The 20,681-nt window shown below is 34.3% G+C and overlaps 1 protein-coding gene across 1 annotated transcript in view; it reads left to right on the top strand.

Moving 5' to 3' along the window:
* Positions 1-20,681, top strand: part of Dgkb (diacylglycerol kinase beta) — a 750,451-nt gene that overhangs the window by 318,961 nt on the left and 410,809 nt on the right. The window contains exons 14-16 of the mRNA XM_052185925.1: positions 3,964-4,080; positions 14,066-14,139; positions 19,998-20,072. Of these exons, the coding sequence (XP_052041885.1) occupies positions 3,964-4,080; positions 14,066-14,139; positions 19,998-20,072 (266 nt within the window). The remainder of the gene's footprint in view (positions 1-3,963; positions 4,081-14,065; positions 14,140-19,997; positions 20,073-20,681) is intronic.

Genomic DNA, 20,681 nt, shown 5'->3' with positions numbered 1-20,681 from the left:
TCTCTTGACTAAAGGAATAATTTTAGCACTCATTTTTACCTAGGATAATTTATCTGGCAGGAGGGAATTTGTCTTAAATTGTGGTTTAGAGCTCCAAATGCTGAAACATGAAACATCAGGTTAAAAGGCAAACCCATCTCACTATTGTTCTCAAAAAAATTTTCTGTGTGAAGTTGGAGGAGGGGGGAAAGATGGGAAGCTCTCCCTGAAACAAAATTAACACTGGTAATTTGCTCTCTTAATATCATAATGGCAAGATGAATGCACTCTTAGACTTGCAGGTGATGCACTCCAAACAGCCTTTTATAAGGACGTAAATGTTTCCTCCTCCTTGGTCCTCACAGGGCAGAAAGTAAGGGTTATCTAAATGCATATCAGAAACTGTGTCTAACTACTCTTTTTATTAACTTACACTGTGTACATAAAATACTAAAAATATCTCAGAAAACTTCTAGACAGGTTGGATACAGAAATGAAGCAAATAAAATAATAAGCAAATATTGGAGACAGGGAAATAGATTATTAGTTTCTCCTGATACTTAGATTCTTGCTTATTCCTCCAAGCTCAGCCAATTAACACATTTTCCCAAAGTAAGAAATACCCTTGTTTTATTGACATATGTGTTTCTAAGAGAATGTTTACCATTTTAATATTAGGCAAATTATACACAATAAACCATATATATATATATATATATATATATATATATATATATATATATATTTTGTAGTCCAGGCATGAGAGGCTAGGTAAATATTCTAACCTGGTGCCATCCCCTCCCTCTCTCCTGAAGATTTTAGAAATTGCTCTGTAGATCTTGATGGGGTTTGGTTGTTGTTATTTTAGATTTTAAAAAATTTCAGCAGCTAAAAATTCAGTTTTGAGTTTTAAGTGACTTTTTAATGTTTCGTAATTTTCTCCTATGTAGCATTTACTTAGAACCCCTCCTCCAGACTGTTCAGAGAATGATCTTTTTATTCACTGCTCTTGATGATGTCTGGAGAGTTTTACCACAATGACCAATTCTAACAATAACTAAATAGATGCTTCAGTAGCTCAATATAAACCAATATTTCTTCTCATAAATTTTCAGTGTGGAGCAAATAAGTACTTGGATATAAAACTGCAGTAATAAAAATCATGAGTTTTATTTTCTTATCTTGGCATTTTAGAGTTTTAAATAACAATGGGATATATGGTAGAATCATTGCTTTAAACTATTTTTACACACTTATTTTTGACCCCCTGCCTTCATCAAATTATCCTGAAGTAAGCTATTTCATTACCATCTACCATAGTGTTATGTTTTCCAACTGACCCAGCTGAGCACTTTCAAATACAAATGCTTACCTCGGTGATTTAAAAATGTCTTTATGGACAGTGGTGGCGCATGCCTTTAATCCCAGCACTTGGGAGGCAGAGGCAGGCAGATTTGTGAGTTCAAGGCAAGCCTGATCTACAGAGTGAGTTCCAGGATAGTGAGGGCTACACAGAGAAACCCTGTCTCAAAACAAACAACAACAAAAAATGTATTATGGAAGCCATTTTTTTCCTGAATATGAATTTGAAACAAAGAATCTCTAATAGTTCCTAAAGGGTTTTTCCCTTCATTCATTTTACATTACTTGTACTTTGAATTTATTGGAGACATATTCTGATCAGATACAATACTAAAAAAAAAAAAAATTGTGGGCTTTTTGTTTTTGTACTAAATCTCAACATCTCTTTGAAGTAGGTGAAACCAAACCTGCTTTGCATAGGAGCATCAGATTACATAATGCCTTCACTGCAGAGATGCACCTCATCCCATGCTTCCTAAGTTTAAGTCTCAGCCTATGACAGAATCTTCTTATGCATTGTACTGTTTATCTGTTGAATGTAAAATCCTGTTATGTGTAAAAAGAATTTTTCTCTTAAAGCTACATAAGAATATATTTCCGCATTTCAGCAATTAAAAAACACTCATTCACAATGCTCTAGAAAAATATTACATGTATGTAAGTGATAGGAAGTACATGGGCTTTAAACCACTAAAGTGTCCATGAGCAGACATTCCTAATCAATTAGCAGATTGTTTCTTAGTAACTCTAGATATTCCCCAAGACTTCTTAATGCAATAATTTATGAACTTTAGGAATATTAGTGTTTAAACCTTAGTTGTTATGAAATTATTATGCAGTGATTAAGGTATACTTTGTATCAGTAGGACAACTTTCTCTTCTACATGAGCCTTTGTTTAATATTCTCAGGAGTATAAAATTGCTATTGAAGTAAAGAATAAATGACTAGAGAAGCTGCTCTACCACCCAGCCAGAGATATGAATGTCAAGATGATGTTGTCAAAATATTAAGAGCCAGTTTTCCACAGAATGCAGAACAATAGTAGAAGTTCCTAATTAGAAGGATAGTTGCTTTCATCAATGAGGAGAACAATATAGCTGGATAGAGCAAAATGGGATGCATCAGTTTGTAGAATATTGACCATGGGAAATCAGAGATAAAGGGATGTTGCTTCAATTGGTGATGCTTACTATAATCTAGAAAAAGTAGTGCTATTTTTCTTGTTTAAGCCATCAATGGCATAATCAAAGAATTGTTAAAGAAATCATAAGTATTTTAAATACATATAGGGAGAGATTGAAAGGGCGTTTGTACATAGAATCTAAGTTTCAGGATTGAAATTGTGTATTTAAACATCTTCATAAAATTTAAATGGAAGGGGGGAATTTAAATGGAAAACTTTGCAATAAAATGAAGTTACCCTGAAAGCAAGTGTATGCTTTCAAGATCATTGGGCCAAACAGGATCCCAAATAGGATTAAATAATATGCAAAGAAGACTGAGACCACACATAGTGAAATATGAACATAGCCAGGAGGAGGGGCAGTATCCTTGAAGCAGGGTGAGGAATGAGCTCAAGAATAAAGAAGACATTCACTCTGACACCAAGTGCAGTATAGGTAGAGAGGAAGACCATTTAGTGTATCGAAGAGAAGCTTATTGATGATTTGAAAAGAAGATGATGACCAGTGGTAAGAATGCGTGATTGATTTGCAAAGGTTAAGGAAAGAGAAAAATGAGAAAAGAGGAGAAGAATTATATATATATGTGTGTGTGTATGTGTATGTATATATACATATATATATGTATATATATGTGTGTGTATATATATATATATATACACAGACACATACACACAAACACACATATATTCACACACACAAACACACACTATGTGTGTGTATTCAGTTTTTTACCTCTTTATTTCATTATGTGAACAAAGGAATTCCAAGGAGCAAAAACTAAATTTCTCAATATATAAGATCTCTAATATAGATAGTACCTTCGAAATTCAGTTTAGGGGCTGGAGGCTGGTTAGATGGCTCAGAACTAACTCTTCTTCCAGAAGTCCTGAGTTCAATTCCCAGCAATCACATGCTGGCTCATGACCATCTGTAATGGGATCTGATGCCCTCTTCTGGTGTGTCTGAAGATTGCAACAGTACACTCACATACATAAAATAAATCTTCTTAAAAGTAAATTTTAAAAATTCATTTTTGTTAGAAATCATTTTCAATGCTGAATATATTTATAAATATTATTTTAGTACTAATTGAAATCTTTCAATAGTAATCTTTCTATTTTATTGCTTATGTAAGCAATAAATTATAATAATCCTTACAGACTTTGGACATTGGGTGCTTCTGAATAACTAAATTTTGATGTCATACAAACTGTTTCTTTGATTGATATAATATGTTCTTCATGTTGCTATGAAATATATTGATTTGGTTAAAAGCAAAAGTTTTGTATCTTTTTTAGAATACATTCCAGATTAGCTAATTGGGCCTAAATTTATAATCTCAGAGATATTATAAAAGACTGCCTCTAACAAACATTTCTGCCTCTTAAATTTAATTCAATTTATAAAATATATTCTATATATTTTTCTTTGTTGCAGGAAAGACAGTCAACAGCTAAAAAGGAAAAGAGCAGCTCCCAGCAGCCGAATAAAGCAGCAGACAAGAATAAAATGCAAAGAGCTAACTCAGTTACTATGGATGGACAAGGGTTGCAGGTAATGGGCTCACACATCCACACTCTAGTAGCATTCATACTTGTTACTTTTACACTCTGAGAAGCACATATGGTCAGTTATCAACACGTTCTCTTATCATTTATATTATTTCAGTAGACTTCTTCAGAAAGATCATTATTAATTTATCAAAATGTCAGTTTTATACTTGATTGACAGAATGACATTCTGGATAGACTAACGATTTATAATGTTATCTACATTTAAAATAAAACTGGCAAAATACTAATGTGAATCTGAAAGTTAAAACTAATATTTAACTTTATATTTACACATATGCTATTGGCATCTATTATGTGCCTCTATCCAGTTATAATCACATATACAAACACACATATATACATGCATATGTTCACTCACATACATGCACAGACTTTGTATGGCTCTAATTTTGAGGAGTTAATTTAATTGTGAACATATACCTTTAAGAAAAAATGCTATCTGTGTGAATATTTTTTTTAAATAACAGAATTAGGTATTCAATGATGTATCAATATTTTTACATTTTAATTTGAACTCAAATATCATGCATAAATCACATTCTTTCTACCTACATTATAAAATGTTTTATAAGATGAATATATTTAGTTAATTTGCTGGTTATAAAAATCAGTATTTGCTAAGGTAAACATCATTTTAATGTTTAGAAGTGTTTGATTAATTCAGTCTTTAATGGTTTTCATTGTGTGGTTCTTTGGATTGTATTTTCTTCTTAATGCAATGAAAGTTCCAGGCTTGGCACTGCCTGCTTTTCACATGGATCATTGCAAAACACAGTTGCATACAGCACTTGGGACTCTAATAAGTATTAATTTTAATCATATTTAGTTAGTGATCTTATCTTTAATAATTATTAAATCATTTGTGATACTATGTATCACATACTTCATATCCCATAATCAGTAGCATCACTAATAAACAGAATTTGTCTAATAATTGCTTAATTAGAATTTTGAAAAGTTCACTGAAACTTAAATAATAATTGCTTACCAATTGATAATGAGGTAATTTTTGTAATCTAATTAAATATACTACAAATAGAAAATATTTCCTGAGTAATTAAACGTAAAGGCAAAGAGAAATTTCAAACAAATGGTATTATAGTGATATATATGGTGAAAAAATGTTTCAATGTTGTTTTTGGAAATCATATCCATGTATTTAATAATCTCAAATTCTATATCTGTCTACAATTTTGATAGCAAAGATTTTACTATGTGAGGTTATCCATTTATTCCAAGACAAACAACACTGAAATTTGATATAAAATTATAAACACTGATTAGTTTTACATTGTTAGTAATTCTGGCCTGCTACCTGAAAGCACAATTTGTAAATTTAAGCTCATTTGCTTATCCCCTTTGAAATAGTAAAATCATTGTTTCTTGAATTAATGTAAAAAATATATACCAGAAAATTAATTATCTGTGAGCTTTATAAAATGTATGTCCTGGAAAAGCATTGAGTTGCAGCACAGTTTGCATATAACTCATTGACAGGAGAGGTCTACACTGCTATAAGAAGATTAATCATAGTTAGGCACATTCATCTTCTTCCTTTCCAACTAACCAGTATAATGATCAGGATTATTATTTCTAATTAGAGGAAGTAATAGATCATGCATAACCCTAGGATGAATCTCATTAATTAACCCAAGTCCTAGGGGACTTCAAATAGCAGTGGTTTGGCACTCTGTCTTTGTCATTGCTCACACCATAGGTTTACACTTCAAACATAATATCAAATGCAATGGAAATGTCAGGTTTTAACATATGGGAACTCTAATAATAATAAGGATGATCCTATGTGTGAACAAATAAGGAAAAACAATAATCAGATTAACTTATTATGAGATATTTACCTTCATCCTAACTATTATGGAAAATTCCTTAGTAAAAACATCAGCAGATAATGAAAAATACAGTTTGCATTCAAATCTACAATAAAGGGGAGCTTAATTTTTAATATCGTAATTCAAACTCATGTATTTTCTCACACAATTCATTTATCCTGATGGCTTTCTTACTTTATGTTTTGTAATAATCATGAATGAATTAAGATAAACACGGGTACTGTGACAACAGTTTAGTATCTATGCAAGTCAGTTAGTTTCTTTAGTCAGTGCGTATAATGCCACAATCTCATTGCCTCTTTTTAAATCAGTTCTTTATAATGATAGCTTTTAAGTCTGATTATGCTTAAGACTCACTGAACTTGAGGAAAGATATTTCTGGTGTTGAAACACTAGCCAACTACACATTGATGAACCTTGAAGAAGAGCTCTCAACCCCAACTTACTAACCCAGCACCATTCCTAATAATAATCTAAGCACTGTTCTTAAACATGCAGATCTGTGCAGTCCTCACAACTCACCCAGGTGAAGCAAACTTCTTTTGAAACAAGCCGTGCAGAAAAATACATCCTAAAAAAACTAGAGTCATGATCCCAGTCCTGATGACAATTATATTTACAAAACACTCCCCATGCCTCAGGTTCAGAGAACATTACTGACAAAGGGGTGAAAAGATTAGAAAAATAAGATGATCAGGGAATTTGTTGTAAGATTGTGTTTCTTCCTGATGTCAAAAGCTGCCCCAATAAACTCTTACCATCATGTCTGCATAAACATGAGCTGAAAAAGCACAACAACAAATAATGATAGTTTGACTTCTTCCTTTCCAATTTGTATCCCTTTGACCTCCTTATGTTGTCTAATTGCCGAGCTAGTACCTCAAGTACTATACTGAAAAGAAAAGGAGAAAGGGGGCAGCACTGTGTAGTCCCTGATTTTAGTGGGATTGCTTCAAGTTTCTCTCCATTTAGTTTGATGCTGGCTACTGGTTTGCTGTATATTGCTTTGACTATGTTTAGGTTTGGGACTTGAATTCCTGTTCTTTCCAAGACTTTAAGAAGTCAAATTATCATTATTTGCAGATGACATGATAGTCTACCTAAGTGACCCAAAAAACTCCACTAGAGAACTCCTACAGCTGATAAACAACTTCAGCAAAGTGGCTGGTTATAAAATCAACTCAAGCAAATCAGTAGCCTTCCTATACTCAAAGGATAAGCAGGCTGAGAAAGAAATTAGGGAAATGACACCCTTCAAAATAGCCACAAACAGTATAAAGTACCTTGGTGTGACTCTGACAAAACATGTGAAATATCTGTATGACAAGAACTTCAAGACTCTGAAGAAGGAAATGGAAGAAGACCTCAAAAACTGGAAAAACCTCCCATGCTCATGGATCTGCAGGATTAATATAGTTAAAATGGCCATTTTGCCAAAAGCATTTTACAGATTCTATGCAATACCCATCAAAATCCCAACTCAATTTTTCACAGAGTTAGAAAGAGCAATTCTCAATCAAATTCATCTGGAATAACAAAAAACCCAGAATAGCTAAAACTATTCTCAACAACAAAAGAAATTCTGGGGGAATCAGTATCCCTCACCTCAAGCAATACTACAGAGCAATAGTGTTAAAAACTGCATGGTATTGGCACAGTGACAGGCAAGCAGATCAATGGAACAGGATTGAAGATCCAGAAATGAAGCCACACACCTATGGTCACTTGATCCTCGACAAAGGGGCTGGAAATATCCAATGGAAAAAAGATAGCCTTTTCAACAAATGGTGCTGGTTCAACTGGAGGTTAGCATGCAGAAGAATGCGAATCAATCCATCCTTGTCTCCTTGTACTAAGCTCAACTCCAAATGGATCAAGGACCTACACATAAAGCCAGACACTCTGAAGCTAATAGAAAAGAAACTGGGCAAGGCCCTTGAGGACATCGGTACAGGGGGAAAGTTTCTGAACAGATCACCAATAGCGTATGCTCTAAGATCAAGAATTGACAAATGGGACCTCATAAAATTACAAAGTTTCTGTAAGGCAAAGGACACCATCAAAAGGACAAATTGGCAACCAATAAATTGGGAAAAGATCTTCACCAACCCTACATCAGATAGAGGGCTAATATCCAATATATACAAAGAACTCAAGAAGTTAGACCCCAGAAAACCAAATAACCCTATTAAAAATGGGGTACAGAGTTAAACGAAGAATTTTCACTTGAAGAACTTCTGATGGCAGAGAAGCATCTTAAAAAATGCTTAACTTCATTAGTCATTAGGGAAATGCAAATCAAAACAACCCTGAGATTTCACCTTACACCAGTCAGAATGGCTAAGATTAAAAATTCAGGAGACAGCAGATGTTAGTGAGGATGTAAAGAAAGAGGAACACTCCTCCACTGCTGGTGGGGTTGCAAATTGGTACAACCACTCTGGAAATCAGTCTGGCGGTTCCTCATAAAACTGGGCACCTCAGTTCCAGAAGATCCTGCTATACCACTCCTGGGCATATACCTAGAGGATTCCCCAGCATGTAATAAGGATACATGTTCCACTATGTTCATAGCAGCCCTATTTATAATAGCCAGTAGCTGGAAAGAACCCAGGTATCCCACAACAGAAGAGTGGAAGCTCCACATTTTCATCAGGAATAGTGCTCAGTCTATGGTATCTTCAAAGCCAACTTGAGCTCCTACTTTTAATTTATGTGCTCCATTCTGGACAGGAAGGACAGGGTTAGACACTCTTCCTCCTTTAGAGAGAACATCCAGGCATTCTGTATTTGGGTCAGGGGTCTTTGGTAACAAAAATGCACGGTACAGCTTTGGCTTACACATGAGACACTTTTTGTATCACAGAGATAGAGGTTGAGATGCCCATGAGCATGGCCAGAGGAACTTGATGATCATGAGCTCCCTTTTTTGGGTGGCAATCATCTCCTGCGCACTCGAATGTCTTTTCTGTTGCTAGAATGAGGAGGAAATCATAGCTCTGTCAGTGTACTTCACCAGATGAGACAGAGCATGCTTTTCCACTTATTATTTATCCTCTTACCTGAAAAGGCATATTGGAAGCTCAATATCTTAAACACTCATCCGTATTTGTACACATATGCATATGCATACACTCAGGTTCTACAAGCATCAAAAGCCACTGAGATGAAAATACAATAGGAAAGATCTCTGAACTCTATTGTATCTTTTTTTTTCTTTTCAGACCAAAACCACTTCAATTTGTCAAACTTGACAAAGACTAAATAGCACTGCAGGTCTCTTTGGCTCTCAAATCTAAAATTTCTGTCTGCTTAGCATACACATTTACTCAAGCAGCTAGGCCTTCTTTTTATAGAAGCAAAGGTTAACACAGTTTTAAAGCTTTTTCTCTGAGCATAGAAAAATATGCCAGATTTTCTTGGAATAAAATTTCTCCTCTGACAAACATTATGTGTTCCCATAACACCTGAGCCTCCTAATTATTGCTTTGTCTCTGACAGTGCTGAATGGAGAGAAAATGTGTATTAATTGAGTTAGTTAGGCATTATTAAAGGAGCACAGAGCCACAGTAACTGATGGCACACAAACAAATGCTTTTGATATTATCTTACTTTATAACCACAGTGATGCAGAGGGAAAGATGGAACTGATCTTTCTATTTCTGTATTCCCATCTTTGGTATTTGACTTTCCCACATGTAAAACATCATCATTCTAAATTCTTTAGGTGCTCTTACCTTTTTCTGTAATTTTATTTATTTCTCCATCCAGCTTTCCTATCCTAAAAATAACACCTTATATTATTTAGTGTTATTCTACAGAACACTGCTTATTCAATAATCTAGTCTGTGACATATATATATACATATATATGTGTAGTCATAAAAGTAGGAAATCTAGAATTCATTTTCAATAATATTTCTTAGAATTTAGAATGATGTCTTTAAAATTTCAATATCTATCTCAGAAAAGGATTTCTAAAGGTTATATTTTAAATATAACCTAACATATTTCTTAGCCACATAAGAAGTAAAGAAAGAAAAAAACAATCATTATTTTAAGTGTTTAAATTTTTATAATTTTACTCAAATACTTATTTATGAGCTGGAGAAGGCTCAGTCAGGAAAGTACTTGCAACAGAAAAATGACCACCTGAGTTTAGGTCCCCCAATACCCATCTAGAAAAATCAAAACCAAAGAGTACACATGGAGGGACCCATGGCTCCAGATGCATATGCATCAGAGGATGGCCTTGTTGGACATCAAAGAGAGGGGAGGCCCTTGGTCCTGAGAAGGCTAGATGCCCCTGTGTACAGGAAGTGTGTGTGGGTGGATTAGTGATTAGGGGAAGAGAGGATGGGTTAGGGGATTTTGGGGGGGAACCAGGAAAGGGAACAACATTGTAAAAAGAAGAATATATCTAATAAAGATGGAAACAAAAACATTAAAAAATAGCCAAGAGCAGCAGCACAGTACTCTTGCAATAAGAACACCAATAGTGTATGCTCTAAGATCAAGAATTGACAAATGGGACCTCATAAAATTACAAAGTTTCTGTAAGGCAAAGGACACTGTCAAAAGGACAAATTGGCAACCAACAAATTGGGAAAAGATCTTCACCAACCCTACATCTTATAGGGGGCTAATATCCAATATATACAAAGAACTCAAGAAGTTAGGCCCCAGAAAACCAATTAACCCTATTGAAACAAAGAATTTTAACCTGAAGAACTTTGGATGGCGGAGAAGCATCTTAAAAAATGCTCAACTTCATCAGTCATTAGGGAAATGCAAATCAAAACAACCCTGAGATTTCACCTTACACCAGTCAGAATGGCTAAGATTAAAAATTTAGGAGATAGCAGGTGTTGGCAAGGATGTGGAGAAAGAGGAACACTCCTCCACTGCTGGTGGGGTTGCAAATTGGTACAACCACTCTAGAAATCATTCTGGCAGTTCCTCAGAAAACTCAGCACAACACTTCCAGAAGATCCTGCTATACCACTCCTGGGCATATACCCAGAGGATTCCCCAGCATGTAATAAGGGAACCTAGGTATCCCTCAACAGAAGAATGGATGCAAAAATGTGGTATAGATACACAATGGAGTACTAGTCAGCCATTAGAAACAATGAATTCATGAAATTCTTAGGCAAATGGATGGAGCTGGACAACATCATACTAAGTGAGGTAACCCAGTCTCAAAAGATCAATCATTGTTTGCACTTACTGATAAGTGGATATTAGCCTGGAAAACTGGAATACCCAAAACATAATCCACACATCAGATGAGGTACAAGAAGAACGGAGGAGTGGCCCCTGGTTCTGGAAAGACTCAGTGCAGCAGTATAGGGCAAAACTAGAACAGGGAAGTGGGAAGGGGTGGGTGGAAAAACAGGGTGAGGGAAGGGGGCTTATGGGACTTTTGGGAAGTGGGGAGCCAGAAAAGAGGAAAACATTTGAAATGTAAATAAAAAAATATATCGAATAAAAAAACTAATAAATAAATAAATAAATAAATAAATAAATAAATAAATAAATAAATAAAAACACTTGCTATTCTGTCGAAGGATCCCCCCCCCCAAAAAAAAGAACACATCAGAGACAGGAAAATCCCAGTTGTTTTTGTTTTGTTTGTTTGTTTTATATCCCAACCACTAACCACTGATCCCCATTCCCCCTCTCACAGATTCAGGAGCCCCATCTCCCCTCCACTTTTCCTCTGAACATATTCCTTCCAACCAGACTCATGAGGCCTCTGCTGTGTTAGGGGCATCCTTTCCCACTGAGGCCTGACAAAGCAGCCTTGTTTGGGAACAGATTGAGCAGACAGTCATCAGCTTTAGGGACAGCCTATCCTTCAGTTGTTAGTGCACCCATATGGAGACTGGGCTGCAAATTTGCTACATACATGTTGCTGACCTCGGTCCAGCCTGTTTATGCTTTTTTGTTGGTAGCCCAGTCTCTGAAATTCCCAAAGAGTCCAAGATAGCTGACTCTTTTGTTCTTCCTGTGGAGTTCTCATCCCCTTCAGAGCCTTCAATCCTTCCCCAAGTTTTGCATAAATGTCTCTGACCCCAGATTATAACAGTCAACTAACTACAGACACTGAGAGATTTAGTTTCAAACAAGTGGTAATGTAGTGTTTGAAGAAGATATGTAACTCATATGAAGATCTATAACACACACATATATGCAGAGAAATATATATATATATACACATATATACAGATAATGTACAGATATATACACTTAAACACACATATGCTGATACCTACTTAAATAGAAATATGCATACATGCATATACGCACATACACACATATGCATAACATACTTTGATATTGTTATGTCTGAAACCAAAGAATAACAATTGAAATTAAACTTAAAAATAAAAGATAATATGACAAAATAAAATTCACATATGTTATCACATTTATTTTGTATAGGATAAATTTAGAAGTTCTAGTTTTGCAATATAAGTAGTGTAAAGGAATTCGCATGCTAATTCATTTTTTATTTGATATATTTTTATTTACATTTCAAGTGATTTCCCCTGTCCTGGCTCCCCACTCCCCAAAAGTCCTATAAGCTCCCTTCCCTGTTTCCCCATCCACCCCTTCCCACTTCCCTGTTCTGGTATTGCCCTACACTGCTGCACTGAGCCTTTCCAGAACCAGGGACCAGTCCTCTGTTCTAAGATAAAGATGTTTTTGATGTTTCTTCATTTTAGATTTTGATAGGTAAAATGGACAGCTCTTTCAAGCCATCAGTACCAAGATTATAGGACAGTAGATGCTTTATTCACATCAGATGAGCACATTTGTTAGAGGAAAGAACAGGAAGTGACTACAGACCCTATAGCTCTCCTGCCCTTAATAAGTTAGAGGAGCATTAGGATAGAAGAACCATTTTTTTGCCTTATTAGAAAAAAATAGAACAAAGACAGATACAGTTACTGACTCCAGAAATCATTTGGCTACAGTAGAGAAAATGAAGACTATCTCATTCATCCTTCTCATTTAGCCAGAGCGAAGATTTTAACTTTTCTTCCTTGCACAAACTCATTAGAAAGACGCCATTTCAGTTAAGATTTGGAGGAAAGAATATTTAAACTGATATCATTAAACAGACAGCAAGAAAGGGCATGCTGTAATGAAATGATTGCTTTCAATTGTCACATTAAATATTTAAGGATCATCTCTATGGGAGAAATAGCACCACATAAAGATTAACTTGTATCTGCTTCCCATCTTAGTATTTAATCGGTCCTATTGGTTTCATAATTTTTTGCTAAAATAGTTTTAATTTGTGTTCTAAGATCTATTGTAGCATATGAATATTCTTTGAATAATGATGTTCTTACACAGTATACATTTATTGATTGAATATCAATCAGATACAAGATTTCTTTGCTACCCTACCTAAAATAATAATTCATGTTATCAGTGCTCCAGCACATTACCTGTATTTTTTTCTTCCTATCTTATTTCTCTAGAGTCCAAATTTGTCTGTGTGCTCGTGGAATGAGTGTGAAATTATTCCTAAATTACAGTTCCACCAGGAAGGCATTTTGTCTTCTTGATCTACCTCGAAATGGATAGTGATGAAGATAGTCCACAGTCAGAGATCAGGAGCACTACCCACTTAATTTATATAGGGAGACAAATAGACAGTGAACTTCTGCTTAGCAAATAGGCACAGCCCACTGCGACTCTGTTTACAAAAGAAGAAAAAGAAATTCTGAAGTAAGAAAGAGTGAATTGGAACACGAGTTCTGGGAGTGACCCACAAAAGATGGATTTCATAAAGCATGTGCAATCAATTCTGTAAGGGAAACTACAGACGTTTCTTTATATGCAAGATGGTTTTTTTTGCTTCCCTAAAACTGATTTATTGTTATTATTTTTCAGAAGGTTTCAAAACTGTAGCTTTTCTTTCTGTTTGTTATTGTTTGTTTGTTTTTCTTCTTTCATCTCTTGCCTGTTATTATTTGCTATTCTTTTCCTGGTGGCCACAGATACACTTTAAAGAAAGGCTCACTTGTGAATGATGAGATCCAGCAGGTGTTCTCTACATATGCCCCATCCTAATAATTTCTCCATATTTCCTTCTAGATCACTCCTGTTCCTGGCACTCATCCGCTTCTAGTTTTTGTCAATCCTAAAAGTGGTGGAAAGCAAGGAGAACGGTATGCTTTTAAATCTCATGTCCTTTTCTTGTATCAAAAAAGTGAATAGCTAAGCTATGTTCATGATGTAAACAGCGCTACTTCTCAAACTAGCTGCAACCTATGTGTAACAAAATGGTAGGAACCTGTTATCTTTATATCAAAAGTTTCATACAGTGGCCTTTTGTGATCATTGTAACTATCAGAGTTTATATATATATGCATTTTCTCTTCCCTACCCATAATGGTTAGCTTTTAACAAGGAGCTTGACATATGACACAGCTTCATAAACAATGTTCAGTGGATATTGGTTTTCTACGTGACCAACAGCTTTGCCCTAGGTGAATCATAGCCATTGCCAAGGAAGAAACTTTATGTGCAACATATAGAGAACATATATTAAGGTAATTTTCTGCCTAAATTTTATTCCATGATACAGTGAATCTTGGTGAAACACAGAATATGTAATGTGAAAAAATAAAGCTACATTGTCAGGAATCTCAGTGCTTATTCTAGTTGATAACACAAAATTTTACCTTTGTTTTAAATTAATGATTATGTCATATTATGAAAATACATAAATGTGAAAAAGAAACCATTGAAAAGTGTGTTCTAGTACAGACCAGAATCATGAAATCAGCTATACCTGCCTTAATGTTGCTGGGATGTTGTTCTTAATCTCAAAACAAAATTTTAGGTACAAAATGAGAAAAGTAAACATTGTGACTGTAGATTAAAATACAGTGTTTACAACTAATTAGAAAGCTTTTCAACCCAATCACTGAGTTTTGAAAGTTAATTTTTCTGCTGTTTTTTAATTTGTGAATTACTTTAATTCAATGAATCTCAGTTTTTCTTTCAATAAAATATTATAAACTTCTACTTTTCACAGCACTTATGTTTTATTCTGGAAATCTAACAAAATAACTGAAAACTTTAAATTTCTACAATATTTCCTTGCCTGGAAAGATAAATTGCCTTGTTTGTAAAAGTAGAAATTAAATAATAATGCTATATTACTTTTTTCAACAAGCTTCATATGTTACATGTACCTTTGCAGTTGAATTTCTTTAGAAATAATAAAATCAGGGAAAATGGTAAATATGAATAGGTTGTCTTGTAGTATTTTAATACATTGTTTAATGTATAATCAGGTAAAAATACCTATCTTCTCAAATATTCTCATTTCTTTGTGGTGAAAATTAAAAACTCTGGCTATTTTTTTCTAGCTTAATTGCAAGTAAATTATCTCTGGCAACTTAACTAGGCAATAGCACACCAGGACATTTTGTTCCTATGTAATTATTCCTTTTTCCCTCTTTGTTAACCTTACCACACCCGTTCCCTCTTCATAATTATTACAGCATTTCATAACTTACAATATACTCTTATTTTGAGATCAGCTTAAATTCCACAAGTGTGATCTTGCTTTATGTATCTATTTATATGTAGCTTATTGCACTTAACATAATGATCTAGGTCTATCCATGGGATAACAAAATAACAGGCTTCTGTGATGTTCATGGCTAAATGTTTCTCACAGCAAATCTTTCCCACATGTGCTTTATCTGCACATAATTTGGAAGACATGTTGGTTGCCTTCAGTTTTTGGCTGTTGTGAGACATAGTACCATGGGGTGCAGTTGCTTCTTTCACACATTATTTTAGTAATTTAGAAACATATACATTAGTGAAACAAATAGTAGTTCAGTCTATAAGATTTGGAAGATGCCTATACTCTTTTCCATAAAAAAACAAAAACATCATTCAAATCTACAGCATGTAGGTGAATCCAAATTTTCCACATCCTCATCAGTCTTTAGTCATTTTAATAACACATATTTTTACTAAGGTCATGTGATATCACATTGTAGTTTTCTCTTGCTTTTTCTAAGGGTTTGCCACAATGATAGTTTTAATTGTTATTGTGGTTGTTTGGTTGGTTTTGTTTTGTTTTTCATATATCCAACCAATCATTTGTAAGTCTTCTTTTAAGAATGTCTATTTAGGTATTTTTTTATTTTAATCAGAATTTTCCAATTTTTAATTTCTTATCAATTGATAAGAAATACTGATATAACATTCCTTACAGGTTGCATGTTTTGCAAATATTTTCTTCCATCTCATGTATTAGCTGCTTCCTTTGATGTAAAAATTTTATCCACATTATCATGTTAATAGATGCAAAAGATTTAAAACTCTTAATGATAAAATGCTGTAGAAATTTAATATAAAAGAAATGAACCTGTGTATAGCGTAATATAATTTCTGAAAAACGCATTAAAAATATTGTAAGAAATATGCAAAGGCTAACAGCATCCTTTCCAAGTTCCTAACTAAGACAAGGATGCCTACATATCACTATTAGATATAGTTCTGGAAATCTATACAGAACAATAATGCAAGAGTAAAAAACAGGACATCTACATTAGTAAAAGTAAATTCTTGATATCACAGACAACCAAAGGATACAACCAAAAATATGAGTATTTATCAACAGCCTCAGCAAAAAAGAAGAGTACAGAAAACATTGGTAATGTTGCTAGATGCCCATAGAAAGTTATGTTAAACAGAAATCAAGAAAGCAAACCCAAATAGCTGTTGTGGTATAAGCCGATGTTCCTATGTTCCTCACTTAACAGCATGAGGCGTGAGGTTAGTCTAGGCTGCATAGTGTGAGATTATTTTCTGTTAATTTAGGCTTTGTAGTGATTGGCCTTCTCAAAGACCAACAATTTATCATAGCTACAAATGTTTTAAAAAGTTATTAAAGCATTTTAAATCCAAAAAGACAAAATTTTTATGATAAAATTTGTGAAACCTTGATTAAAGGTCTATATACAACAAAAAACATAGAATGACTTCCCACATTCACTAGTTGGGACAATCAATGCTTGCACAATATATGAATTATATAATTGTATCTATAGAAAAATTCTAAAGTTTACATTATCTCAAATCAAGAAATAAGAGAAAGAAATAGATACTCAAATACAACAAATATCTAAGGACACAACCCAGATAAAGTATACATCCTGCATTTGCCTAGACATACATAACACAAGGGAACAGAACAAACAGTTTAGAAGTCAATTTCTTCCTGCACAGTCAGCTCTTTGAGCAGAGCAAGGATGTGCCTCGCTCGCAGAACACACAGCCTTTCCTATAAGCCGTCATAGGGAAATTCAGCACCCAGATGCAGAAAACTCAAACCAGCTTATTCACACTCAGCAGTAATAACCATTAACTCAAAGCAGATCAAAGTCCCAACCACAAAATATAAAATTGCTAAAGGAAAATGTTTCAATATATTAACATTAGTAAGAGATTTTGGACAAAATTCCCCAAACACAGAAAATGAAAGCAAATAAATGAATATCTTAGAGACAAAATGTAAACTGTCCACAAAGTATTAGATAAAGCTGAACTCCATTTTGAACAGTAAGGATAAAAACTTAATAGAAAAAGTATAGGCTATGATTTTGAAGGAGATTACATTTCTCCACTCTTAATATAAGTTAATCTAAACCCTTTGCTAAATAGAGTGCTCCCGATTATTAAATATATATTTTATTAAAAGCAAGTCACAGAGAAGTACTTTGAATTCACAAGAATGTGGTGAGGACCAAGATGCTTTGAGTGATCTTATGAATATACTTGTGTCTTTCTTATTTATAAAGTTGACCTTGACTATTAAAATTCGAATTAAGCAAACTTGAGAGATGGTTTGATGATGCTAACTGGGAATGTAGCTACTAGGATAGTCTTTAATGGAGACCAAATGTCCTCTGCCAGTATTACTTCTCTCATTGTGGGCACAACCTAGGTAGGAGACAATATGCAGTAGTAAGGGAAGAAAGGGACACATTCCTTATCAACTGAATCAGCTGACATAGACCTAGTAAGCAACGGGAATATTCCCTATATATGTGCAAGAGTGCTGGGAAATGCTATCTTCTGAACATGATACAGCTTTTTATTTATAAACTCACAGTAGCTGTGCTCATCTGAAGGGGACCTCAGAATATCAAGGCATCCAAAATTTCCACATCGGTGATGGAGGAACTCATGAGACCTACTCCTAACTGAGTATCTGTGGTTAGCTGATAGCTGCTGTGCAGTGGTCATCATTATCTTGAGGTTGTGATACTTGGTAGGTTGCACATAATTCCGGTTGATTGTCCCATGGATATGCAGAGAAGTGCAGTCCAAAATGGAGTTAGTGGTGTGTTGACAATAGGATAAGAGGATCTGATGGAGGAGGTGAATGCACAGTCCAGAGATCATGTTATTGACCACGTTGGCTGATTCAGCTGATCTGGCTGACTAGGAGTGATCCTTTTCCCCCATACTATTCCAAGTTCATTCCTTCTGAAATTCCTTCTGACAAGAGGAAGCCTTTCCTGACCAAGGAGGACTGGTCTGTCATGCAGAACACAGAATAGCTAACTAAGCAACTCTGTTAGAAACTAAAAACAAGCTCTCACAATCACTTAAATTTACTTTTAATGGTCATGGGCAACATATAAATGACAAAGAGAAATGAACAGAAACAGGTATGTGGGTAAGCATGACTGTGTTTCATTAAACACATGTGTAAAACATCCAAAGAATAGACAATTTGTCAAATAAAACAAAAAGATGTGTTGAAAGGGATCTGGTCAGAATATGAGCAGTTTCCTGTAAGTGGACAGTAGGATTCCATACAGATATTTACTCTTTATTTATTGTTGTTGTTGGTTTTTGTTTGCATTTTTCAATTTTGATTTGATTAATAAATTGCAAAATGGCACAGGATTATAAATGCACACACCTTTTCATGTAACAAACATGGTGCTCCTACTGGTGGATCCAAAATCCACCAGCACCATTTACCGCTAGGCTAAATGACATAAGATTTAATGATGGAGCTGGGGTCATGTCAAGACATATTTTGCAAAACCACATAAAGAAGGTTAACATAGAAAGGTTTTAAATATAGTTGCTATGAAAGTTCCAAGAAAGAAATGTATGTGAAAAATGTGAAGTCTCAAAAAAAGCACTCGTGTATTGGGTGTGACATAAATAGACGTTCTCCAGAGGAATGAAGTAGAAAGTGCATTCGTGAAAGGTCGTGTTGTCAGCCAGGAGCATGTCACTGAGGATGTAGTCTAAGAAGAAAGTTCAGAGATGGGCTGTAGGTTCACAGTGAAGATGGTTGCCTTTCTATTCATGGAATGCAAAGTGACAGAAAATGACTCTAAAATCTTTCTTTAGACACTTTATAATAAATTAAGGTAAAAAGAATGAAGAGTTTGCAGATTTAGTGTTAGGATAATGGATTGATTTCTTAGAAAGTAAAATATTTAAAATTGACCAATTGAAAAAATTTAGCAGTTTTGTGAGCTGAAAATATTTATGTACAAATGTCTTCTTTCTTTTCTTAGACAAATGTACACTATAATACATATAATCTTACATCACATGTGAGATAATTTTTCTTTTTATGTTATGTCCAATAACAATATTGATATCTGTGGAGAGCAGCATATATTCACAGCTATAAAAATATTTAAGATTTTATACTGAAATACATTTAAATGTTTATTTAAATTATAATTTCTTAAATAAGGTTTATGGAAGGCTAGCAGCTGCTACATTACAGCATTGTAAGCATTATTTCTAACTTCCAAACTGTATTAACTTTAAAATGTCTGTCTCCTTTCTTTAGAGCATCATTAGTTCTTTGAGAAGCTATAAATCTGATGTTATTAAGGATGAATTTATAAAATATCTTTAAGTACAAAACTATATGCTTGTGACATTGAGGTATATAATTTTTGGAATTGTTGTTGTTTTATGCTAAATTCTCTGCATTCCATATCTATCCCATTTATAGAATTTACAGAAAATTCCAGTATCTCCTAAATCCTCGTCAGGTTTACAGTCTTTCTGGAAATGGACCAATGCCAGGGTAAGTATGAGAATTACCTCATTATCATTGACTGCTTAATAGTTACTAATGAAGCAGCACGTGTGATGTGTCCAGAAAAGCTATGTACCTTCTTCAGAGATCAGGATGTGAAAAAAAATGACAATTAAATAAGAGGGACACATGATCTTCAAAATAGCTAGCAATGCACTTCAGGTTGGGGTTTGTTCCATATATTGTAAACACTACTGCAGTACTAAAAAGGAGAAACACACCCTCACAACACCCTCATGCATTAATACACACACAAACTCACACACTCACACTCTAACACACATACATACGTAAAACCTCAAGCATTCACACACACAAACTCACATATACATGTTTACTGACACATATACTTTCACAAACACATACACACATATTTACACATAAAGTCACACTCTCAGTCTCACACATATATTCACACACATACACACACAGAAGATCAAGAAGGAAAGCAGATCAAGTAAGTCTTTAGTTTAGACCTGCTGTCTTTCCCTTGTTTAATATTAAATATAGATTTGTTGCAGACTGAAAAAAGAAACTAATTAATAAAGACTAGAAATCATAATATAATTTTCTCATTTATTATCTGTAGAATCCAAT

The sequence above is a fragment of the Apodemus sylvaticus genome, chromosome 6, assembly GCF_947179515.1.
Source record: "Apodemus sylvaticus chromosome 6, mApoSyl1.1, whole genome shotgun sequence".
Lineage (NCBI taxonomy): Eukaryota > Metazoa > Chordata > Mammalia > Rodentia > Muridae > Apodemus > Apodemus sylvaticus.
Note: the sequence above shows the minus strand (reverse complement) of the source record. Positions and strands in the feature narration are given on the sequence as shown.